The 26,795-nt window shown below is 51.6% G+C and overlaps 1 protein-coding gene and 1 pseudogene across 1 annotated transcript; one reads left to right on the top strand and one right to left on the bottom strand.

Moving 5' to 3' along the window:
* Positions 1-938: 938 nt before the first annotated feature.
* FEM1A (fem-1 homolog A) lies at positions 939-4,593 on the bottom strand. Its single transcript, XM_012769233.3, has one exon. The coding sequence runs from the start codon at positions 4,465-4,467 to the stop codon at positions 2,482-2,484; it is 1,986 nt and encodes a 661-aa protein (XP_012624687.2). The 5' UTR covers positions 4,468-4,593; the 3' UTR covers positions 939-2,481.
* A 2,936-nt stretch (positions 4,594-7,529) lies between these two features.
* Positions 7,530-8,546, top strand: LOC142864819 (uncharacterized; annotated as a pseudogene).
* The last annotated feature ends 18,249 nt before the right edge of the window (positions 8,547-26,795 follow it).

Consider the following 26,795-nt stretch of genomic DNA (forward strand, 5'->3'; position numbering starts at 1 on the left):
AGGCGTGGGCCAGACAGCCCTGAGTTCGGATCTCAGCTCTTCGTACTCTGTGTCCTCAGGCAAGTGTGTCACCCTCTCCTAACAGCCCCGGCTGCCCCCGCGTGCCAGACAGGAACGATGCCCTCTGCTCTAGGGGCTGCTGTGCAGACGAGACGGCCCGGTGAAGGGCGGGAACAGTATGGGCTCAAGAAGGGCTCACTGGGCACTGCGACAGCTGCGGGTTCGAATCCACCCCTTCAACGCAACACGGCCATAGTCACGCCGCAGCCAGACAGGCGCCACCTGTAAGTCGTCCCTCCCCAAACCAAGCCTGATGGCAGACACGAAACTAGATGTGGAGGAGGAACCGCCCAACCCCACGCGCCACCGGACTCGCCATGTCCCCAGACGGGGCCTTTCCCCGCCACGACGAGGCGAGAGCTCCGGGGACGTTCGAATCTCTGGGGTCACCCCGCCAATCGTCACCCCCGAGGGGCTCTGCAGAGACCCGCGAGACCAGCTGTAAGTGGCCCTTTCCGGCTGGCATTTGACTGTCCCCATGTGGAGAGAACCGGAACTTTGAAACAGAGTTTGCCCCACGAGGAAGGATGACGGAAAAGGGGGTGGGATTCGCCTCCTTAGCCGGCAGCGGCTCCAGGACGCCCACGAGTTCAGGGACAGCAGCCCACTGGCTCCGTGGGCCGGCTTGCTGGAGCCAGCTCGGTTTGACCCAAACAGCAACCGCCACCCCGTCCCTGTGGCGCCTGCTCCAGCCTCGTGGGAGGGGCCTCCTGGTGACTGCAGCCTTCTCCGCCTGGACGGCGTCACACCACCCACCTGTCCCCATGGCAACCCTCCCCCACCCTCCCCTAACCAGACAGGGTGGCCCCACCGCTGGCCTGTCACCGGGGCCAGTGCCACGGGTTCCCACCCCGGACCCCGCAAGGACCCGCAGGCGGTTCTCTTCAAACACCTCCTTTTTAATGACTCAAACACCAGCGAGAGGCGCACACCTCACCGGTCTCGCCTCCTTGCTGGGCCTCGGAAGGGACAGGAACTGCCTTTCCCGCCTGGGCTAAGGGGAGGCCTTGTCTCGTGAACAAACCATTTCCTAACAAACACTGCAAACGGTGCCCGGGCCCTTCAGGGGCAGGAGGGCGGCCGCCGCTCCCCAGGGCCGTCTGTGGCCGCCGCGGGGGACGGGCGCGGGGAGAGGGGACGCCCAGCTCGTGAACGTCACTCTGCTCCAGAGACGCTCCCTCGGCGACTCGCTGCTCTCCTGACAGAGGAAGACCCTGCCCTGCCGGCCAGGCCTTGGGGACCTCGTTCCTGCACAAACTCCCACTGGGCGGCTCCTCCCGCACTACCCTGCCCCGCACCGGGCCGCAGGCCGTCGCTGGCGTCCACGTCTCAGCCAGCGGATCCGCCGAGGTAGGGCTCTACCCGGCCTTTCTCGGGAAGACCTGGATTCTTGTCCTCGACGGAGCAGCCAAAATAGTGGTTCAGGCCACTTGTGGACGAACCCTCGACGAAAGCAGAGACCGTGTGAGGTCCGCGGGGCTGAGCGGCCTGCAGTTTCCACCCGGAAACTGCGGTGACCCAGACCAACCGTGTCGTGTCAGTGCAGCTGCGTGGCAACCGCCCCGGGCTTTGATGTCACTCCTTTGGCGTTTAACCTGCTCTTTGTTCGGAGGGACGGTTCTCTTTCTAACGACGGAAGCTGGGAGGCCTATAAAAGGCAGAAGAGTGAAGTTCCGTAAACACGTACGGCCACTGTGCTTCAGGGACCACGACCACAGCTCGTCCCTCGCCCGGCAAATCCCTCACACGCTCCCTCCCTCCCTGGGGCCTCAGCCAACTCAGGCACCACAAAAGCCTCACTGCTCTAAGCTAACTTATACGGGAGTCTGACAAATGAATTCCTAAAAAAAAAAAAAAAGAGGCAGTAAAATCTCAGAACTTCCGTGCAACGCTAGTCACCTGCCCACTCGTGAAATAAACAGAACACCAAACCACGGAGAGCTAGCGGGCGGCAGGCGGCCCTGGGCGGAGGGCCCGCACCCCTGCCAGCATGACGGGGAGCGGGGCACGACTGTGCTGGGAGAAACGAGGGGCGGCCTGGCTTCCTGACTTTCCGACTCTCGCCGCTGGGCGCCCGGTCCCCACACTGTGCTTGGCAGCTGGGCTCCTCTGGCCGCGTGGGGGCGGGACAGGCACACCGGCTCTCTGCGTCTGTCTGTCGCAGGGAAGGAAGGCGACGGCTTTAGTCCCTCGGTCTCGGGTCGCTCCCCAGTTCGGGATGCGTGGCTGGGCTCTTCGGGAAAGCCAGTCCTCCTGGCACTTGACCCTGAAGGCTGCTAGCACCAACGGCGCGCGATCTCCCTCCCCTTCTGCCTGCAGGGGAAGGGGGCGGAGGTGGCAGAGCCCTGGCCCTCCTGACGCGGCCTGCGTCTGCCACACACCTTGCCGACTGCTCCCCGGGGTGCGAACCCTCCGGGCAGGTCAGTGCAGCTCAATGAAGGCCTCCAGCTCTTCGGGGATGAAGCCCTTGTAGGGGATCTTGTTCTTGTCCAGGGCCCGGGCCGCAAGGCACTGCAGGGTCACGTAGTTGAAGGGCTGCATGGTGCTCCGGGCCAGCAGCTTCTCGTCCAGCAGCTCGTAGGCGGTTTTCTTGAAGGCGTTGGTGGCGTCCATGTGGGCCCCCGCCTCGATCAGCGCGTCCATGACGGCCGGGCAGTTGTTCTGGGCCGCGATGTGCAGCGGAGTGTTGTTGTCAAAGTCCCTGCCGTCCGGGTCGGCCCCGCAGTCGAGCAACACTTTGACCACGTGCAGCGAGGGGAATCTGCCCACCGGGTAGCGGCCCACGTTCGTGGTCTCCTTGTCCACGGCCATGTGCAAAGGGGTGAAGCCGTTCTTGCCGCGGGGAGCACACTTGAGCAGGCGGTACACGGTCTGGTGCTTCATGTGCTCCTGGCTCGGGGTGCACTCCACTTTCTCCAACAGGTAGAGCAGGTGCAGGATGATGGCCAGAGCCTTGGTGAACTGCGCCGAGTCCCCAGGCTCCTTGGGCATCTGCAGGGCTCGCTCCACCTCCCGGACGCCTTTGCTGAGCACGCCCATGAGGTCTGCAAAGCCGATCTGCGTGCCCAGGCTGCCCTTGGCCGACCGGTCCTGCAGCACGTAGGAGAAGAGTTCGGCAAAGGAGAGGAAACTGCTGGCGGTCATGGGGCTCAGGGGCTCCAGGTTGTTCTGCTGCATGTCCAGGGCGTACTTCCACAAGCGGATGCAGCGCTCGAAGTTGCCCGAGTCGGCGTACACGGCGCCCCGGTAGCGGATGTAATACGAAGTGTCCGGGTGCGAGGGGCCGAGGATGCGCTCGCGGATCAGCAGGGCCTGCATGCGCATCTCGTCCGGGTCGGTGATCAGCGCTTCCAATTCCTCGGCGGTGTTCACCTCCCTCGAGTAGTCATAGGCCAGGACCAGCTGCTGGGGCTCGGGCTTGGGCAGGTACTCGCCCCCCTGGTGGCGCAGCTCCATGGCCCGCCTCCAGTGTTTGAGGGCCCCCAGCAGGTCTCGCTTCTTATCCACGTATGTGGCTCCCAGCAACTCCAAGGCTTCCACGGCAGCTTCTCGGCTGGTGGGGCAGCAGCTTTCGTAAGATTCACTGTCCGGCGGTTCCTCCGGGGAGGAGCTGCAGCATCGAGCCCCCTGGGGCTGCACACACCCCTGGCTGGCGGAGGGACCTTCTGCCCCGGCGGCCTGCTCCTGGCCTGGCTGCTCCTGGATGAGGTACTCCACGATGTTGGTGTGGCCCGTCACGCTGGCCGCCAGCAGCGGCGTCATGCCGTAGCCGTCGCGTTCCATGCGGGCGTTGCAGCCCAGCAGCAGCTGCAGGATCTCCAGGCTGCCGGACTCGGCGCAGTCGTGCAGGGCGGTGTTGCCCTTGGCGCTGCGCCGGTTCACCTGGGCGCCCTGCTCCAGCAGGTAGCGGGCGATCTCGCGGTGGCCCTTGTAGCAGGAAATCATGAGGCAGGTGTGCCCGTGCCGGTTGGCCACCTCCAGGTCGGCCTGGTGCTCGCCCACCAGGTAGCGCACCACCTCGAGGTGGCCGTCGAAGCAGGCGGCGCGCAGGGGCGTGGAGTTGGTGCGCGTGGTGCGGTTCACCGAGGCCCCGCGCCGCAGCAGGCTCCGCACCACGTCCAGGTGGCCGGCGGCGGAGGCGGCCCACAGCGGCGGCGCGCCCTCGATGGTCTCGCCGTCGAAGTGCACCGAGCCGCCGGCCTCCACGCTCGCGCCGCACCGGTCCACCAGGTACTCCACCACGTCCAGGTGGCCGTAGCGGGCGGCGATGAGCAGCGGCGTCCCCCCGCCCGCCACCTCGCCGGTCAGCTCGTCCAGCTCCTCCCGGCTCCGGCCGCTCAGCAGCTTCTGCAGCAGCTGCAGCTTGCCGTCGCGGGCCGCATTGTACACGGCGGTGCGGAGGTCCATGGTCCGGGCCTCCGCCAGGCCATGGGCCGGCCGCCGGGAGGCGGGGAGAGACGGCGGATCAGAGCCCGGCCGGGCGGGCGGCAACCTTCACCGTCTCCCCCACCGCCATCTCAGGGGCGCTTCTGGCGGAACAAAATGGCTGCCGCGACCTGGCGCCGTCGGTGTGTTGGAGCACGCCGGGAAATGGAGTCCTCTGCGGAGGCCCAGTCTATAGAGTGAAGAAGGAACTAGTAGGGCTTAAGACTACATTTCCCAAAAGGCCGCGGGACAACTGCTGCGAACTGTGAGCGCGCTGCATGGTGGGAATTGCCGTTCCAATGGTAGCTGATGACAGCCGAAGTTGACAATCCGAAGACTACAATTCCCGTCATGCAACGCCACACGCTATAGCTTGTGGGTACCAGGGAAATTTGGGACGTACTTCCTGAGGCTGTCCCTGCGCCGCAGCTGACTGGGAAAACAGGCGCGGGATTCCCCTAAAAGACTACATTTCCCGAAAAGGCATCGACTCCCAACCAATCAGGAGCGAGAGTGAAGGCTCGGGTAGGCTCAGCGGTCGTGTGCGATTTGTGCCCGGCCTGGGCGAGCCGCCTACCGGCAGGGGGCGCGCGAGCGAAGCGCAACAGCGGAGCGGGAGCTGGGAGGACAGGTGGCTGTAAGGGTCAACATTCATCGCTCGTAGCCTGAGCAAGAGGGATACCCGTCTCTGCTAAAAATAGAAAAATGAGTCAGGTGTGGTGGCACCTGTAGTCCCAGCTACTCAGGAGACTGAGCCAGGAGGATCGCTTTAGTCCAGAAGTTTGACGTTGCTGTGAGCCAGGCTGCACACCACTCCAGTAAGGGCGACAGAGTTAGACCTTGTCTCAAAAAAAAAATCACTCATTCTTCTTATTCATTCATTCATTCATCACCATTCACATACATTATTTATGTCCTAGCACATGTCAGACTTTCATTCCCTTTTTAAGGCTGAATAATATTCCATTTTATGGACATACTACACTTTTTCTTTATTTCTTATTTATTTATTTTTTTCTTTCAAAGATTCAGCTGCAAATTAATTGGCCAACTAATATATATATATATATATATATATATATATATATATATATATATATAAATTAGCCGGGCATGGTGGCTCATGCCTGTAGTCCCAGCTACTCGGGAGGCTGAGGCAGGAGGATCGCTTGAGCCCAGGAGTTTGAGGTTGCTGTGAACTAGGCTGACGCCACGGCACTTACTCTAGCCTAGGCAAGAAAGCAAGACTCTGTCTCAAAAAACAAAAAAACAAAACAAAAAAAAAAACAACAAAGATTCAGCTGCAGATATACTACATTTTCTTTATCCATTCATCCACCCAGGGACGTTGGAGGCAATCCCACCTTCTGTCTATTGGAAGTGATGGTTCCGTGGATGTGGGTGTCCTGTGGTTTCTTTTTTCCTTTCTTAGTTGAGACAGACTCTCGCTCTGTTGCCTGGGCTAGAATGCCATGGCATAAGCCTAGCTCACTGCAACCTGAAATTCCTGGGCTCAAGTGATCATCCTGCTTCAGCTTCCCTAGTAGCTGGGACTACAGGCATGTGCCATGACTCCCAGCTAATTTTTCCTATTTTCTGTAGAGACGAGGTCTCGCTCTTGCTCAGGCTGGTCTCGAACAGGAGTTCCTGACCTTGAGCGATCCTCTCACCTCAGCTCCCAGAGTGCTGGGATTACAGGTGTGAGCCACCGCGCCCGGCCTCCAGATCGGATTTCATGGCGTAGTTTAAATGTTTGTAATGAATAGATTGGACCATTTAAAATGTACATACACACAACCCAAAGTAACTTATTTGCTTGCCCACAAAAAACATTAGATTGAACTCTTAGATGATGGAGTTGAAAAGTCAGAATTTCTGCAGTGACATCAGTACTCTTAAAATTTCCAACACAGAACCCTGAACTCAACTAGGATTTGAAGGTCATGTGGGTGTCTATCAATCTAAAGGCTTTGTTATGTGTTAATGTCCCTCCCCAGATGGCAATGTCCTACAATATAATTGTTCTTTCCACAAGGTATTCAGAGGATTTATTTAAGAAAATTAATTCACTAGACGGATCGAGGTTTGATACTGGAACAGCAGCTGAAAGTTGCATGTCGAACGTCTTTTGAGGCTGCCAGGGCACGCCTGGGACTGGGCATAAGACCATTTAGGATATGGGAGGCTCCAACCAGATGGACTGTCGTCAACCCTTGGGACATTTCTTTGTCCCTCTTATCGTGTTTTGCACAGCAGGGAGGCTAAGTGTTTTGAGAGAAAATACTTTATTCGCCATTTGCCTCTCAACACAGCCAAGAGGTTAACTGTGAAACCCGAATTCATGGGTTCAGCAGACAAGCTCCTGCCCAACAGTCGCATGGCTTTGGGGAAGGGGCTCAACCTCCCTGTACTTAGCATCTGTAAAATGGGGATGGAGGGGCTGTGTGAGGCCTGAGAGGGAAAATACACCTAAAAGTTCTCTGTAACCTCACATGTGCAAGGTGTTGGGGTAGGTAGGAGTCACCTTCCGAAGGGGCTTCCTCCTTTATCTCCCATGGCTACCGTGGTCACCATCACCATGATAGCATTAGGGCTGCTGTAACAAAGGGCCACGCTGGGTGGCTTAAACAACAGAAATTAACTTTCTCACAGTTGTGGAGGCTGGAAACTCAAGATCAAGGTCTTGGCAGGTTTGGTTTCCCCTAAGGCCTCTCTCCTTGACTGTGTCCTCACATGGCCTTTTCTCTGTGCACGCCTGTCCCTGGTGTTCCTTACCTTCTTACAAGGACACTAGTCATATTGGATTAGGCCCTACCCTTGTGACTTTATTCTAACTTCATCACCTCCCAAAGGCCCTGTCTCCAAATGCAGGCATATTGGGGCTTAGGACTTTGACGTATGAATGGGGGGGAACAAAAATTCCATCCATAGCAATCATCGTTACCATCACCATCACCAACATCACTGGTACAGTCGTTATCATCATCATCTTCTTCATCACTGGTATCACCATCATCGGTATCATTGATGTCATCATGTGACATCATCACACTGTCACCTCTCTCTTGATCATAACCACATTGGCCTCCTTCTCATCACCACCGTCACCACCATCACCACCATCACCACCATCACCACCATCACCACCATCACCACCGTCACCACCATCACCACCGTCACCATCGTCACCACCGTCACCACCGTCACCACCATCACCATCATCACCATCATCATCACCACCACCACCATCATCACCACCATCACCATCATCACCACCATCACCACCATCACCACCATCACCATTGTCACCACCGTCACCACCGTCACCACTGTCACCATCATCACCACCATCACCACCATCACCACCATCACCATCACCACCACCATCACCACCATCACCACCACCATCACCACCATCACCACCATCACCACCATCACCACCATCACCACCATCATCACCACCATCACCACCATCACCACCATCACCACCATCACCACCACCACCATCACCACCATCACCACCATCACCACCATCACCACCACCACCATCACCATCACCACCATCACCACCATCACCATCACCACCATCACCACCACCACCATCACCACCATCACCACCATCACCGTCACCACCGTCACCACCGCCACCGTCACCACCATCACCACCATCACCATCACCACCATCACCACCATCACCACCATCACCACCACCACCATCACCACCATCACCACCATAACCACCGTCACCACCGTCACCACCGTCACCACCATCACCATCACCACCATCACCACCATCACCATCACCACCATCACCATCACCATCACCACCATCACCATCATCACCACCAGTACCATCATCACCATCATCACCATCACCACCATCATCACCACCATCACCACCACCATCATCACCATCATCACCACCATCACCACCATCACCATCATCACCACCACCACCATCATCACCATCATCACCACCACCATCATCACCATCACCACCATCACCACCATCACCACCACCACCATCATCACCACCATCACCATCATCACCACCACCACCATCATCACCACCATCACCATCATCACCATCATCACCATCACCAGCATCACCACCATCATCATCATCATCACCACCATCACCACCACCATCATCACCATCACCACCCTCATCATCATCATCACCACCATCACCATCATCATCATCACCACCATCATAACCATCACCATCATCACCATCATCATCATCATCACCATCACCATCACCACCATCATCACCATCATCATCATCATCATCATCACCACCATCGTCATCATCACCATCATCACCATCACCACCATCATCATCATCATCACCACCATCAGCACCATCCTCATCATCATCACCATCACCACCATCATCATCATCATCATCATCACCACCATCAGCACCATCCTCATCATCATCACCATCACCACCATCATCATCATCATCATCATCATCACCACCATCAGCACCATCCTCATCATCATCACCATCAGGGAAATGGGCAACACTGTAGATCAGCCACGCCTGCCCTCTAAGTCCCTGGGAGCTTGCTCTGTTTCTCTCCCACAGCATACATCAGTTTCCAAGCCAACCTGCTATATCATTTGCATATTTAGGATGTTTGTGTGTTTTTTTAAAAAAAAACATGTGTGGAATGAGTGAAGCGATAACCCCAGCAGGCGTATTGTAACCGCTGCACCACCCTGCCTGAGATTCTCCGGTGCTGGCATATTCTGGGGTCTCTGCTACTTTCTTTTCTTTCGTTCTGATTTCCCCCCTGTGACTTTCAGGGTTGGAACCACGAGAAAAAAAACAGTGGGGGTGGAGGGCACAATTTGGTGGTGAATGTGGCCCCATGCCAGGCGACTGTCCCCTCCCCGGCCCCTCTGCCATCTGGACGCCTGTTCTCCCACTACCTGTCCCCGCGCCAGCCTCTGGGCCTCCAACATCCTCCCGCCCTGCGGCCCGCACGTCTCCACCCCGGGCCCCCGCCAGGCGGGCACCGCGGGGTGTCATCAGCTCCAGCGCCGCCTAAACGCTGCTGCCTGTGCAGAGCCATGGCCCGGCCACCTGCGCGGGCCAGGAGGCCGCGGGGCAGTTACAGACGCACCAGGCCTCTCGGCCTGGCAGGGCGGGAGACTTCCATCCTAGGGTGCTTTGTATATTTTTTAATGGAAAAATATGTTAAACATTCAGATAAACAGAGGAAACATTAATAGACCCCAAGACAGCAATGCCGAGGCCGAGGCAGATTCATTTATTTCATAAATATTTGCCGAGAGACCGCTGTGTGTCCGCAGCTGGGATACGGCACGGAGCAAAATAAACACAAGAGACCCTTTGTTTAACGCAAGGATCTGACGTATAAATGGAGAAGCTGGCAAAAAAAAAACAAAAAAAGGATAAATATATTAGTCTGCTGGGATTGCCGTAGTGAAGTCCCCCCGGCTGGGGCTTAAATGCAGAAAGTTATTCTCCCACGGTTCTGGAGACTGAATGACCCAACGTCCGGGAGCAAGATATGGTGTCTGGTTTCTTTTGAGGTGTCTCTTCTTGGCTTGCAAACGGCTACCTTCCCAGCGGGGCCCTGGCCAAATTCCTGCCATACAGGATCCGCGAGATAGAAGAAAACACTGACTGTTTTAAGCGTGAACATTTTGGGGTCGTCTGCGATGTCACAATAGTAAGCAGAACAGTGCCACATGCTAGCTGGTGGCTTTCATGTGTGTGTCTGTAATTACTAACCAAATCGCACAGTCCCGCAAGAGTTTGTTCGTGATGTCTGTTTCCTCTCCGGGGAACTGCCTGTTCATTGGGAAAATAGACCGGGGTTTAATTTCTAAGAAACGATCTCAGTGTGTCTTCCTTTCCCGGAAGGGACTAGATAGATGTATATCACCTAGCAGAGTCTGAGGTATTGGTGCATATCATTGCTTCATTTGTTCATTCATTCATTCGTTTATTTAGCCACATTTTTTTTTCTTACATGTTTAGGACCTACTATGTTCTGAGCTGTGCACTAGAGGCTGGAGATTTAGTGGCTATTATTATTATTAATTGTCATGATTCTGAGAGTGGACTGCACCAGGCAGTTCTCACTGGCGGTTTCTCATGTGGCTCAAGACAGAGCCCATCTTCAAGTGGGCCTGTTGCCTGGAACGCCTCTGTGTGGCTCGAGCTTCCTCCAAGCATGGCGGCTGGGCTCCAGGAGGGAGCATCCTGAGAGAGAACCAAGTGGCAGCTGTGTCACCTGTTACACGCAGCCTCAGAAGTCACACAGCGTCACTTGGGGAGCATTCTATTTGCTAGAAGAGTCGCTAAGTCTAGCCCACTTTTAAGGGGAGAGAATCAGATGCCAATCAGACCCCTTCTCAAGGGAAGGCAGTTTGTGGATATGTTTTAAAATCATCACACAGGTGGGAGGAAGAGGCAGGAGCAAAGGCCCAGAGGTTGAACAACCTGGCAGGGGTGGTACGTTGAGTATTTCACTGAATCGCCTATGCTGATAACACAGCATTTTAGGGGAATTCTCTGTCAAAGTAATCACACAATTGGTACTTTTTATAACATAATGGAAGGAAGATTCAGAGCTAAAAATGCATGAATTGGAAGTACGTTTCAGGTTGGGTACAGTGGCTCACGCCTATAATCCTAGCACTCTGGGAGGCCAAGGTGGGAGGATCACTTGAGGCCAGGAGTTCGAGTCCAGCTGGAGCAACATAGCAAGACCCCATCTCTACAAAAAATAGAAAAATTAGCCGGGCATGGTGGCACAGCTCCTCAGGAGGCTGAGGCAAGAGGATGGCTTGAGCCCAGGAGTTGGAGGCTGCAGTGAGCGATGATGACACCACTGCACTCCAGCCTGGGCGACAGAGCAAGACCCTGTCTCAAAAAAAAAAAAAAAAAAAAAAAGTACATTTCAACAAAGTCTTCTTAATTTTTCCTTCAAGATAAGGCATTGCTGAGTGAGAAACAGACAATATCCAAGCTACTCTCTCAGCGATCTAAGATGAAGTGTCTTTGGCTTTTATTGCAGAAGTCTGAACTGTGAAGACATCCTCCACGAAAGCTGAGGGGAGGGAGAAGGTCTTCCGAGGTGGGGCCGTGTGAAGATGTTTTAGTACCTGCTTCTGCGAGCAGAGAGGGCTGGCAACGGTGCCATTGATGATACGTATTCTTTCTCTTTCTTTCTTTCTTTTTTTTTGAGACAGAGTCTCACTCTGTTGCCCAGGCTAGAGTGAGTGCCGTGGCGTCAGCCTAGCTCACAGCAACCTCACACTCCTGGGCTCAAGCGATCCTCCTGCCTCAGCCTCCCAAGTAGCTGGGACTACAGGCAGGCGCCACCATGCCCGGCTAATTTTTGTTTATATATATATTTTTTAGTTGGCCAATTAATTTCTTTCTATTTTTTAGTAGAGTCAGGGTCTCGCTCAGGGTGGTTTCGAACTCCTGACCTCGAGCAATCCGCCCGCCTCAGCCTCCCAGAGTGCTTCTTTCTCTTTCTTGTCGAGGGGCCTTAAGAGCCCACCCTCTCTAGCCTCTCCCAGAAACATTGCGGAGTGGCGGGCACTCCTGCCTTCGCATAGCAAGCAAGAGAGACACTTTTAGTTGTGTCTGTAATTTTTAAAACTTTAAGTAAAAATAATTGTTTTTTTTTTCAGACAGGGTCTCGATCTTTATTATATGTTAAACCCACCTTGGATGGTGTTTTTAATTTTTACTCGAGTGTAATTTCAATTTTACAGAAAAGCTGCCAAAACAGTGCAAAGTATTTTTTTATGTTTTTAATCCAGATTTCTCAATTGTTCGTATCTTTTCCTGTTTGCTTCATAATTCTCTATGTGTGTGTGTATATGTATGTGCACATATGTGAAAACATACTATTGTCAGAGTATTTGTTATACAGAATATATTATAATATAATATATTTATATAAAATCAATATATTATGTAATTATATTGGTTAATTGTAAAATTAATTTATATAATATTATATATTACATTTTACATTATATATTATATAATAATACAATGTGGTTTATAATAGTTACATTGTATAACATTTATATATAACATGAAATAGAATAAGCTATTATAAACAATGTTGCATAATATGTATAGTATAGAAAAAATATAATGCATAAAATATATTGAGTTCATATAATATATTTTATAAAATATATTTTATATATATATATAACTTTTTCTGGACAATTCGAGAGGGTAATTTGGATTCCTGGCAACTTTTTTGGTTTTTTGAGACAGAGTCTCACTCTGTTGCCTGGGCTAGAGTGCCGTGGTGTCAGCCTAGCTCACAGCAACCTCCAACTCCTGGGCTTAGGCGATCCTCCTGCCTCAGCCTCCCGAGTAGCTGGGACTACAGGCATGCGCCACCATGCCCAGCTAATTTTTTCTATTTTTAGTAGAAATGGGGTCTCGCTCTTTCTCGTCTTGAACTCCTGAGCTCAAGCGATCCTCCTGCCTCGGCCTCCCAGAGTGCTAGGACTACAGGTGTGAGCCACCGCGCCCGGCCAGATTCCTGGCAACTTTTAAATCCACCAGCCGGTGTTTTGTAAGAACATGGACACGCTCTTAACGGTCCCGCGGTTTGGTGATCGGAATCAGGACGTTGAACACTACTGAGCACTGTCACCTCGGCCACCCTCCGGATTCCACTTTCTTCCATGGTTCTAATTGTCTTGCGTAGCTGCCTTCTCTGGAAGACAGGAAGGCCGGCAAGCCTCTCTCGCTCTCTTCCCGACAACTGGCTTGTCACCGAGTGGGAGCCGGCTGGGATAAGATGAGGACCGATGGCTTCCCAGCCGCCACCGCCTCCCCTCCTCGGGGTCAAATCTCACTCTCTGCGCCACCGGCCTCCTTAACCGGTCAGTTAGGGCGCCTCACCCCGGCCAGCCCTGTCGCCCACGTCCACCTCTGAGCCTTCTCCTCCCCCTGCTGCCTAAACGTAGGCCTGGGAGAAGCCACGTTGCGGTGCCCTGTCCCTTGTCCCTTGCTCTGCACATGTGCCTGGCATGTGGTGCTTCTATCCGTCCCTCCCTCGCCAGGGCGGGCCGGGGCGGGGACGTCCCGTCTGGAAGGCGGGGGAGAAGGAGCAGCGTGCCCCACTCGGCCTGGGCTGGGCTGGGCACCCCCTGCACTGCAGGGACAGAGGGGGACGACGCACTCCAGAGCCAGATGTGGGTCGGGGCGGAAACTCAGCCGGCTCCTTCTGATGCTGCCTGCTTGTTGCCATGGAAACCCAAGCCACTCTCTTTTGAAGGACCTATTAAGGCGCAGAAAATAATCAAGGCGCTCTCGTGTGGACCCGCCCGCCCCCCGGGAGCCGGGAGGAGCAGCAGACCTTGGGTGTTGCCGCATCGAAGTTCTGTCCTCCTCCCTCCCCCCGACGCCCGCCCCCCAAAATGAAATTCTCCAGAACACACGCAGGGGCCCGCGCCGGTGACGTAGGGGACTCTCAAGGTTTCAGAGCCGGGATTTGTACAGCTGCTGTCCCCACCTCCCCCAGCCCCGAGGCTTCAGTTCATCCCCGGCTGCGATGACTCACTGGGCCACCGTCACAAGCCGCTGCCCTTGTTTGCAATCCTGGTGTCCTCCCCTGGGCAAAATGACAGAGCGAGATGTCATCATGGCCACGTTGTCCCTCCATGCCGGGCATGCGAGGTGGAAGGCAGTGACGCAGCTTGCAGGGCCTGGTGCAGACTGCCTGGATTCGAACCCTGGCTCCGCCACCTGCCAGCTGTGCAACGTTGAGAACGTGGTTGACTTCTCTGAACCTCAGTTTGCTCTTCTGTAAAATGGGGTACAACAGGAGTACCTACATCCCAGGAGGTCGTGTGTCTGAAGCTGTCGAAACAGTGTCTGGATAAAGAAAACAGGATCCATCCATGCGATGGAATATTACTCAGCCAGGAAAAGGGACAAGGCGCCGACACAGGCCACAGCGTGGAGGGACCTTGCGGACATTGTGCTCAGTGACAGACGCCAGACACAGAAGGACACACAGTTGTGACTCTGTTTATATGAAATGTCCAGAATAGGCAAATCCACAGAGACAGAAACAGATTAGTGGGCTGCCTGGGCTTGTGGATGAGGGGATAGGAAGTGACTGCTGATGGGGACAGGGTTCTTTTGGGGGTGATGGAATGTTCTGGAACTGCACAGAGGTCATGGTTGTAGAACGTTGTGAATGTACTAAGTACCACTGAATTGTCACTTTATCGTCATTAAAATGGCAAATTTTATGTTCTATGCATTTGTTTCACAAGATGTAAAAGGTTTTCTTTTTGATGGCAGGACGCAACACAATGGTACGACGTGAAAGGTGGAACTCTTGCAGCTTGGAAGGAGAGAACGCCGCCAGGCAAGGCCATGCGGGGGGGTTAGGAGGCAGCTCAGGAAAGACGGGCAGGGTGGGGCCAGCTAGGTCCTGGGCTCTGGAGCACCAGGGCTGTCCCTAGTTGCCTGGTCCCTGAACCCAGGGCAACTCAAGCCTGAGCAAAGAGGCTGAGGGTGCAAGATCCCCGTAAGGGGGGTGCTTAGGGTGTGAGCTTCATTGGCTGCTCAAGAGGAATCAATCAGCCTCTAGCCAGGGCCTTAAAACTGGGTCAAGATAGCACTGAAAAAAAAAAAAAAACTATATTATAGTATTTTGCCATAGGGTATGTGTGTGTGGGAGAGAGAGAGAGAGAGAGAGAGAGAGAGAGAGAGAGAGAGAGAGAGAGAAACACAAGCAAAAAACCCCAGTGTCTGGCTAGAGCACTCAGCACACATTAGCTAGCAGAATAATATAGCAGCAGGCAGTGTTCCCAGCTCTCAATTCTTAACATTCATTCAACAGTTATTTGACCCCAAGCACGTGAGAAGAATTGCCATTCGCCTCCCTTGTCCCACAGGTAGGTGGGGACAGGGTGGACTTGAACTGTCCATCTTTGCGGATTCGCAGGGGCAAAGTTCTGGCAACACGAGGTCGATGGTGTCTCTCTCTCTCTCTGGTCTGGTTAACCCAAGAGGATGTCACAGGGCCGTCATTTTTCAACGTTTGTTCATGCATCGTGTTTACGGCTCTGGGGCTGGGCTGCCTGGTGGGAGCCCTGTCCTCACACCTGGAACTGGTGTGCCCCTAGGAAGGGACATTCCTCGCAGTGTGCTTGTCCATAGCATGTGGACACTGGCACCAGCCTAACGGGGCGGGATGCAAGGACACCATAAACATTATGATGGCGGGCTTTAGTGCCGGTCACCAAATATTTCAGGCCCCCCGCCTTCTGGGCACATGGCCAGAGGGGACCCCACTCCTCCCCATGTGGGTGGGCGGGCCCAGGGGACTAGCTCTGCCATGAAGTTGTGAGACATGGGACACACGACAGTTCTGGCTGGCGCGAGACCCTCCGGAGTTCCTCTGTCTGGCACAGAGACTGGCAATGTTCGTCAGGATAGGCTAGGATATGCTGCAGTAACAAAAGAAGCCCCAAATCTCGATGGCTTAAATTCATCACACAGTTTATTTTGTGATCTTGCTACACACCAATTGTGGGTTGCCAGGGGGACCCTACTCAGGTGTGTCACTCAGGGACCCAGGCTGATGGTGCCATGCATTTACATACAGTGTCTCCTTGGTTTTTACAACCACCTGAAGAGAGAAGCCTCAATTGCCCCCATTTTACAGACGAGGTAGCTGAGGCTGAGAGAGAGGAAGCTTCCTACATTCCCTGTTCAGCACCCTTCCCCTCCCTACTCTACAACGGTTCCTTGTAAAGGTCTCTAATCTCATGGAAGAACTAGAAGCGATTATTCCTGCATCCACTTGGCCAGGTGCTGAGGACACGGGCAAGCGGCTCTCTGGCCCTCGCCATCCCTGAATAGCTTATTATAATGCAAACCATCCGTCAGGGACCAAGGCTAGCTAATTGTAACTTTCAACCCAAATCGTGCGTCAAAGACAAGATCTCCCAAGCTCTCCACGAGTCTCTCAGCCATTTCATTCCTGTAACATTTCCTGAGTGGATAGCTCCATATTTTCAAGCCCCTCATCTTCCCAGAAGTATTTGTAGTTTTTGTAACAGTGTCGCCTCTATGGTGGGCTGTGTTTGTCCTGTCCTTGTCTGTCTCTCTGGGGTGCTAGATCAGCAGCCAGGCCATTCTGCCTCCCAGCTCTGGCATATCGTCCATGCATAAGTTTTCCCTTTTAAGGAGCGTATGTCTCCGTTCCGAAACATTACGCCTGGGGTGCAGCCTCCCAGGAGGTGTCATCTGGAAGCTGGCTTGGAAAATGTGAACATATTTCCAGCTGTTTGAGAGATCTGTAGTAGAGATCATGAGTTGGCCTCAACAACTGTTGTTTTTTGTTTTTTTTTCCTTCTCCCTCAGCACAAGAATCTCCAAGTTTTAGCTGAGTCCATCTGGCCTCCCAAAGCAAAGACAATATCTCAATAAATGGTGGTCCACATGGAACCATGTGGATGACTGTAAAACTCATCATGGAGGAGCAATGATCTGGAAGGGGCCTGGGCTCTGAATTGCATGCACTCAGACTGTTGTGTGACATAAAGTAAAAGTATTTTTTTTTTTACTTAAAAGTTGACCTTAATTTTTCATATAGTAAAATGTATAGACCTTAGATGTACAGGTTGAAGAGTTCTGACCATTATAGACATCCATGTAGGCATCACCCTAAGCAAGAGAGAGAAAACTTCAGCACCCCGGACAGTTCCCTTTAGTTCATTCCTAGCCAACCGAGAGGTACCCAACCTTTTGATTTCTAGCAACAATTACCAAATGTCATATAAATGGAATCATGTTGTACATTCTCTTTTGTGTCCAACTTCTTTTGTTCAGCAGGACTTTTTCAGTTTTCTGTGCCTAACCCTAAATCTAACCCTATGCCTCATCGCTTTGCTCCTTTTCTCCCTGAATATTTATCTAGTCTCTGGTTCTGGCTATTATGAATAAAGCCATTGCGAATGATTTTGTACACTTCTTTCTGTAGAAAATAGTTATTCATTTCTCTTCTGTGGAGATCTAGCATGGAATTGCTGGGTCAAACGTAAGGACATAAACTTCCATGTTGTTTAGCCACTGTTACGCTGAATCTCAGTTAGAGCAACTTGACCATGTCCCTGTATGTTGGCATTCCCTTCCTGTTTGGCTCATTTTCCCAGTCCCCTCACTCCTATTTTCTGGGATCGTCTTCCAAATAAACCACACGCTGGGCTCTTGTCTCAGACTCTGCTTTGGTTAAATCATAAATTAAGATCATTGGACATTGACTAAATGTGGTAGGGTAGCTCAATAGCTTGTGCCTTTAGATGAGTTGTTTATCATATCTGTTGGGGCTGGGGAGAGAACAGGTTTCTGGAGTTGGATGTAAGGGGTGGGCTGTCTCAGATACAGTTGGCCTACAGGACGAAGGAGAAGATGGTGCCCATTTACCTATGGGAGTACAGCAAGTGGACTCAGTTTTGAACAGGTAATTCTGCCCAGAAAACCAGAAGTGGCATGCATTGGTTTATGGTCTTTACAAATGGGCCGATGTCACCTCAACCACATACTTAAGGGATAGACTTTCCCCCCTTCTCCTCTTCCTCCTCATTTTTCTTCATTGTTGCCATTTTTGTACCAACCCCAAAGTAGAAAAGCCATGACCATGAATGCTGGCTCATAGAGAAATGTGCTTGGTTTTATTGGTTTCCATTCAGATTCATTTGGGTCAAACTAGAGGCCTGAGAGCCCGTCTCCATGTCCAATTGCTATGGTGACCCAATCTTTTGGAAACAAACACCTGTTGATTATCATGGAATATGTTGTGTAATTAAGAATTTATCTGGTCGTTGTCCTGGGTTCCAGGAAGGGAGTTTCTAAGCCCTTGGAATTTCCTGAATGATAAAAATGTCTTTGTTATTTACAAAGGGGGCTTGGACCACACCTGAATTTATGCTGGATGAGTCAGGGTAGGGGCTGGTCATGCTATTAATAGAATGTGATTAGAGGGTTTGGGCTTTGAGCCCCATAATATCAGCCCAACCTCCTGACTGCCAGGAATGGAAAGACATTGGGGATTGAGTTTAATCTTGTGGCCAATGATTCAATCATGCTTATGTAATGAAACTCCAATAAAAACTGTGGACTTCAAGGTTCACCAGAGCTTCCTGGCTGGTGAACACAATATGTCAGGAAGGTGACATGTCATGATTCCATGGGATGAAGACATGGGAGGTCTGTGTTTGAGATCTTCCTAACCCTCACCTTAAATGTACGTTCATTTCTCTGGTCCAGATTTGTAAGTAAGTATAAAGTTGGTTCTTTATAAGTCAGTACAGCACTTTTCTGAGATTCTTGAGTCATACCTAGTCAATTACCAAACCTGAGGACATTTGTGGAAAACCCTGAATTTGTAGCCAGTTGGTCAGAAGTGTGGGTGTCCTGAGTACCCCTGAACTTGTAACTGGAGCCTCTAGTGTCCGAGTGAGGACAGTCTTGTTGGGGATTGTGACTTTAACCTATGGATATATATTTTTTTTAATTTTAAAAGTTAAAATTCTATACTTTAAAAATAAATTTTATTTTTTCTTTTTTTTAAAAAATCTAATATTTAAAATTTTTATTTTTTTTCATTCAAAAATTCTTTCAACAGTCCTGACCTACTTTTTTTTTTTTTACAGACAGAGTCTTACTCTGTCATCCAGGCTGGAATGCCGTGGTGACATCATAGCTCACTGCAGCCTCCAACTCCTGGGCTCAAGTGATCTTCCCATTTCAGCTGCTTGAGTAGCTGAGACTACTGGTGTACACCACCATGCCCAGCTAATTTCAAGATTTTTGTAGAAATGGGGTCTTGCTATGTTGTCCAGGCTGGTCTCAAATTCCTGACCTGAAGCAATCCTCCTGCCTCAGCCTCCAAAGCACTGGGATTACAGGCATGAGCTGCCACACCTGGCCAACCTGTGGATTCTGACACTAACTCTGGGTTGTTAACATCAGAATTTAATTGCAGTCTTTGCAGGGTAGGAGGGGATCTCTCTCTCTCTGTTTTTTTCCAAAAAGACAGAGGACATAAGGCATCATGTGTTCCTCTGGCAAGTTAACCAGCTGTAGCAGCAAAGCCCAGGGGGACAAGGATGGAATTGCATTTGCCTTTTTAGTTTCTGTGGCCCCTGGGCGTGCGGCTGCAAGCTGGGTCCTTGGGATGTCCAGGGCGGGTGGCAGGTTGTTTGGCTCTTCGTGGGTCATGGTTCATCTTCATGGGGGGGGAGGCGTCCTCCTTGATTTTGAGCCTGAGGAAGGTGACAGGGCTCAAACACAAGCATTTATTCCCAAAGTGAATACGTACTGTGTTCCAGCACTCAGCTGGGCATGGGGCGGGTACACAGGTGAAGCCGGTGAGATGAATGAGGACCCGCCCAGGGGTCTTCGGGAGAAATAAACGGTAGGCGTGGCTTTAATAAGAATCGGTGGGTGAGGAAGCGAGTCCTAATGCAGGTTCCTGGGCTGCCCCACCCGTGCCTTATGGAAACGTGGAGGGTCCTGGGAATCTGCATTCCCTCTCAGCTTCTCGGGGGCATCCTCCTCACACTAAAGTGGGAGAATCGAAGCAACAGGTAGTCCTGGCTGGGCCAGTGGTTGAGTTTAACTGGTGGGACCATTAGCAGGCAGGGACCAGATCAGGTAGCTGTGTGGGGATTTTTGAGTTTTATCCTGCAGTCGTGGGGAGTCTTGGAAGGGTCAAAGGCAGGAGTGGGATTTGATCAGATTTGTACCCTAGAAGGTTCCCTCGCTGCGTGTGTTTGGGCTGGGGGTGGGGCCGAGGCCACAAGGAGAGAGGGCTGGAGGGGAGAGAAGGGATTTAACCAGGATGACTTGCTTCAGGGGAACGTGGGGCGTGCATGAGGAGGGGAGGGTCTTTGGGATGTGGAGGGGCTGCCACACTTTTAAAAATTAAAAAAAATCTTTTTAGAGACAGAATCTGGCTGTATCTTCCAGGCTGGTCTTGAACTCCTGGACTCAAGCAATCCTCTCGCCACAGCCTCCTGGGTAGGTGAACCTCCAAGCACGTGCGTCCATACCTGGCTAAGGTGCTGCCACACTGATGGGGACACAGGGGGAGGGGCCCAGTGGGGCTTGGGTGGATTGGGTGTTTACGTTGAGATGATTAATTTGGGGTGATTGTGAGACACCCAAGGCACAATCTCCTCTTACCCTGGGGGCCCCCCAAAGTGGTATTTTGTGCCTTTTCCTTTCTGAGCTCTCTCCTATTCCCGGAGGGCGATTCTAAATATATCAGACGATCTCCCACAATTAGACTTAACCCAGACATTGAACCTCCCTCTGTCCACCCCATTCGTGAAGCGCCTCTGGCATTTAGGTGTCTTATAATCTTATTTTCTCAGCTTGTTAATGGACCCACTGAGGCAGTACTCCTGGGAGGGAGAAAGATTTCATTTGTCTGGAGCTAAGGAGGGAGACGGGGGTTGCCGGAGCTAATGAGGAATCAATGCCTTGTAATTGCTAATTAAATGAGCCTGGCTCTCTCCTGGGGCTATTAGTTGGCTGGCTGGCCCTTGAGTGTCCACAAATTTAATTATACTCTCCCAATAAACACCTGCAGCAACGATCACCCTATGGTATCTCTGTGGGGGAGACCTAAAAGGATCTTCATGTGTATGTGTAAGGCATCAATGTGTTTATTGATTGACATATGGGTTTATTCTTGGAGGTATTTATTGATCCAGCCCCATGTTTATTGAATGCATACTGCATACCAGGCCCTGGGCTGGGTGCTGGGGACACAACCGTGAAAATACAAACTGTGCTTGCAGAGCTCACGGCGTGACAGGGAGACAGACATGGAAACCGATCACGTGAGAATGAATAGACTATATGCAGCAGACACAGAATGCCAGGTCTGTGAGAATGTGAGTGTAGACTTCTCAGGGGAGTGATGGAGCAACAAGGAATGTTCCCCTGGATGAAACGACACTTGGATAAGACATCAGGGTCAGCCCGGGGAGCTGTGGGTGGGGGTGGGGGAGTGTATTCCAAGCTGAAGCAGAAGCCAAGGTCCTGGGGCCGGAATGAGTTCCACGTGGAGTCTGTGGCTCGATTAGGGTGCTGCAGAGAATTGGGGGTGAGTTTCGCTGATGACACAAGTTCACACTTGTCCTGCGATCAATCCATGGAACTGATGGGTGGAGGAGAGGGAAAAAATCATTTCTGGAATTTTTATTGAAGAGGACCCTCGGAACGCTGGTCATTCAATGCCATTCGCTTCGATTCCCCCAGGAAAGCGTGAGGAGGTGGTTAAGGGCCTTGGGTTTGGAGTCAGATGTTTCGTGCCTCCAGGCCTGTGGCGGCCAACACCATGCGCGGCACATGGCAGTACGTTCATGGGGTGCCCTTGTTGGAGTCCCTCCACGGCCTGTGTCTGTACCCCAAGGACTTAGCCAGCCCAACCCCTTGGGGGAAGCGATTCCCCCCTCCCCCTCCCCCCCCACTGGCTTGTCCACTTCAGGCGAAGGTCGACAGGAGTCTGCGCTATGAGGCCGGCTGTGACTTGTTGTCATAGTATATCAGAACAACAAAATCACTAGTCTTCCACACAGCACCAGACCACAGCCACTCGAGTGTTCTGTCCTGTTCTCTCCCCAACATCTGAGACCCTGACCCAGCCCTTTCTGCTCACCTGAGCCAAGCGCCTGGTTCTCCTGGAGAGGGGCAGGGTCCCATCTCCAAGGGCCCGACTCCCACCCGGGCACGCCGGGGACGTGGGATTTGGAGCTGGACTGCTGCGGGGTCGACTTACAGCTTCACCCTTTGGCCGAGAACAATTTGCATAGTTATTTCTCTGCCCTTCTCGGGGCCTCAGTTTCCTCAAATGTCCTAGGGTTGCAGATGGCACGATGGGGGAGGTACGTAAAACACTTGGCAACACTGTTTCTCAAAAAGTTCAGAAAGGGCACAGTAATGTCATCTTGGCCTGACACCTGTTCTTCCCAATTGTCCATCTTACCTGTTGCCAATGGCAGACTTCTGTGTGTGCTTTTATCTCACCTGCTTATCTGGAAAAGAATTCGTTAAAAAATTCATGAAACAAGGGGCAAGTTTCCAGAAAAGCCAGACACCTCAAGTGATCCTCTCCCTTGCCCCCTGCCCCCCAAATCGGGGTTAAAAGGGCTCTCAGGGGTTCCCCGGGAGCCGTCCAGGGTTCTGGCGCCCAAACGGACCACGCCAGGAGCTGTCCGGAGACCGGGTGCTGAAGCAGGTCGCGGTCATCGCCACCGAGAGGCGCTGTCCGGCATCCCGGTGCTGAAATAAATAGCAACGTCCTTCCGTGGGCGGTGGGGAGCTGTCCACGGTGCTGAAGCAAACTTGCCTGTCTCTTCCCCGGGTCCCCCACCCCCACACAGTTTTCTTTCCCCTGCAAGTCTCTTCTCCGGGGATGGGGGGAGGCTTCAGAATGGCGAGAGGGGCGACACAGAGAGGTCGAAACTAGGACTCGCACCTGCTCCCCAACCCGTAGCATGTCCTCGGAACTTACCACCCCAGGCAGCCACGCTGGTTGATACCTGCTTTGCAGATGATCAAACTTCGCCGTTTGGGTCCTTTTCTGGGAAAATGTCCATGCACTGCCCTGTGAACTAGCGCCCCCCTCCCCGGGGGCCAAGGTCCCCTAGATCACCCCTCCCCCAGCACATCTGGAGTCCTTCCTCCCAGCCCGTGCGCCTCACCTGCTCTCAGTCCTGTTGGCAGATGCAGGTGTCCGGTGGCTGCCCAGGCGGGGGACGTGCGCTTTTATGGGCTTCTGGGAAGGCGGGGCACCGGGAACCCTGGGAGGGGCTTCACTACCTGGCCAATGGGATTCCTCCTCTGAACGAAGCTCCAAAGATTACCTCATAGGTTGTGGCCTCGGCTTCAGAATAAAAGTCTGGCATCTGCCCAAAAACTGAGCAAGGGTTTTTTTGGGTAAGGAGGGGACCACCCACTGTGGTCCCCTGACTCTACCCACTAGGTCTCACCCCGTCCTGAGTCCCTGAGCTCCCAGTTAGTTCAGGAGTCTTGGTGGGCATCTACTCCTTCTCATTCCCAGTTTGTGCTATTACTGAGTCAGGAAAGAGAAACCTGGCCAACTGTGCTGAGAGACAGTAAGGAATGGTGAGGATATTCAAGTCCAGTTCCACATAGGGAAACTGAGTCTGAGAAAGCAGACAGCTCTGAAGAGCCTGGGGCAGAGGCAGGACTTCCACCTGGATCTTTTGATTCCTTGACTCAAAACCTAAGTCATAATTACTTTTATGGTAGTGTTTGACTGGGCAGGCTCTGAACCAAAAAACTAACAAGCACAGGGTTCAAATCTAGGTTGTTCTCCTACTTGCTTTGGGATGTTGGGCCCCATTGAACATCTCTGTGCCTCAGTTGCCTCAACTCTGAAGTGGGGATAATAGTAGTATCTTCTCAGAGTATTGTGATGAGGAATTCATGATATGGTGTGGATGATATGTTGGAAAAAATCAGGAGAGGGCTCAGTGGGAGTCAAAAGAAGCACCCACCTCAGGTATGAAATTTAAAAGGGCACCCCAAAATTCAGTAATCCAAATAAATAATATTTTAATGCAATGTTTTAAGAAATCAAAATGTATGCAAAAATCCACTATGAACAAAATACCACAATTTTAAATAAAGACCGGATCAGCCTTCCTGGTTTGGCCTTTTCCTTTGGGCTCCAGTGTGGCATGGCATAGCATTAGAAATAGTGTCCATAGATAGTTAAGTTTTCCAATAATGTAGTTATTGTTCTTTCTGAGATGTTCCGCGCATTCTTTTTGCTCAAGAAACTTTTGTCGTACTAGAGCACGGGGGCCAGATACATGAATGCAAGCCACCAACCAGTCCAGGCTTCAAGATCTGAAAGAGGATCAGAGAGCTTGTTATTAATACAAAAGGAAGAGGAAAAAATGGGAAGGCAGCCTGGAAATGGCTTGTTTATTGGGTCTTCTCCTTTTGTTCCCTAACCTTTTAATTTTGAACAAGAAAAAAAAAATCCAATAAGGCTGGGGGCGGTAGCTCACGCGTGTAATCCGAGCACTCTGGGAGGCCGAGGCGGGAGGATCGCTCAAGGTCAGGAGTTCGAAACCAGCCTGAGCAAGAGTGAGACCCTGTCTCTACTAAAAATAGAAAGAAATTAATTGACCAACTAAAAATATATAGAAAAAGTTAGCTGGGCATGGTGGCGCATGCCTGTAGTCCAGCTACTCAGGAGGCTGAAGCAGGAGGATCACTTGAGCCCAGGAGTTTGAGGTTGCTGTGAGCTAGGCTGATGCCATGGCACTCTAACCCAGGCAACAGAGTGAGACTCTGTCTTAAAAAAATAAATAAATAAAATAAATCCAACAAACAGGAAAGTTGCACAAATACTGCAAATGAGTAATGAACTCCCAAACCACTTCTACCTAGATTCACTCACCTGTTGTTAACATCTTGCCACATTTGCTGTAAATTTGTCTTTCTCTCTACACAGATCTCTGTCTTTTTCTCTCTCCCAACCCTGTAAGTTGCAGACACTCTCCCTTCATTCCTAAATACTTCAGCATGCATCCGCCACTAAGATCAAGGACAGTTTCCTATGTAACCATAATACAGTATTTACACCCACAAAGTTAAAATTGTTACAACACTACTGTCTCTTTTTAAATCCCCATCCTCTATGTGCTGATAAAATTGTTGCCACACTGTCTAATTTGGAGTCTATATTTCAATGTCACTGGTTGTCTCAATACTGTCCTTTAGGCTGGGCGAGGTGGCTCATGCCTATAATCCTAGCACTCTGAGAGGCCGAGGCAGGAGGATCGCTTGAGGTCAGGAGTTCGAAGCCAGCCTGAGCAAGAGCGAGACCCCGTCTCTACCAAAAATAGAAAGAAATTAATTGGCCAACTAAAAATATATAGAAAAAATTAGCCGGGCATGGTGGCGCATGCCTGTAGTCCCAGCTACTCGGGAGGCTGAGGCAGGAGGATCGCTTGAGCCCAGGAGTTTGAGGTTGCTGTGAGCTAGGCTGATGCCACGAACCCACTCTAGCCTGGGCAACAAAGTGAGACTCTGTCTCAAAAAAAAAAAAAAAAATACTGTCCTTTAAGGCATTTCCCCCACCCCAAGCTGGGATCCTATTCAGGATCACGCGTTGTGGTTACCTGGCCTGTGTTTCTTGTCTCTTTTGCAGAGAAGTGGGCTTTGTAGTAAGAAGATGACTCCTAGACCCCAGGATCCTCTTCTCACCCGTGAGATCTGGCTCACTTACTGTCTGCTATGAGGGTGTGCATGGCACGCAGTGTCTGGGCCCTCTTTTGTTCAATACGAATTTGTTTATTTATTTATTTATTTATTTATTTATTTATTTTTAGAGACGGGGTCTCGCTCTTGCTCAGGGTGGTTTCGAACTCCTGACCTCGAGCAATCCGCCCGCCTCGGCCTCCCAGAGAGCTAGGATTACAGGCGTGAATACGAATTTGTTTAGAGGATTTCTTCAGTTCCTTCCTCCTGCAACATTCTAGAAAAACATGGCCAGATATGTGCGCCCCATGCCTACATTTATGTGTTCATTCACTCCACAAGAAATATTTTTTGAATGGCTGCTATGTGCATACAGCAGGAAGCCAAGCTGATGTGATTTTTGTCTTCCATTTAGTGCAGAAGACAAACAACAAACAAGCAAGCAAATAAAAGAACAAGATAATTTCATGTAGTGAAATGATCACATAGCTATGAAGAACACCGACAGAGCACAAGTCAGCAAAGTTTTTCTGTAACGGGTCAGAAAGTAAATATTTTCAGCTCTACAGGCCACACTGTCTCTGTTGTGACAATTCCACTGTAGCCTTGTAGCTCAGAAGCAGCCTTAGAGCATATATAAATGAACGGGCATGACTGTGTACCAATAAAACTTGATTTATGGGCTGGCCACAGTGGCTCACGCCTGTAATCCCAGCACTCTGGGAGGTTGAGGCAGGAGGATTGCTTGAGCTCAGAAGTTCAAGACCAGCCTGAGCAAGAACAAGACCCTGTCTCTACAAAGAATACAAAAAATTAGCTGAACATCATGATGCACCTGTAGTCCCAGGTGCTCAGGAGGCTGAGGCAGGAGGATCGCATGGAGGATCGCATGAGTCCAGGAGTTTGAGGTTGCTGTGAGCTATGATGATGCCCCTGCACTCTACCCAGGTTGACAGAGCAAGACTATGTCTCTAAATAAAATAAAATAAACTTTGAAAAACAGCAGTAG

This window comes from Microcebus murinus, chromosome 27, assembly GCF_040939455.1.
Source record: "Microcebus murinus isolate Inina chromosome 27, M.murinus_Inina_mat1.0, whole genome shotgun sequence".
Taxonomy (NCBI): domain Eukaryota; kingdom Metazoa; phylum Chordata; class Mammalia; order Primates; family Cheirogaleidae; genus Microcebus; species Microcebus murinus.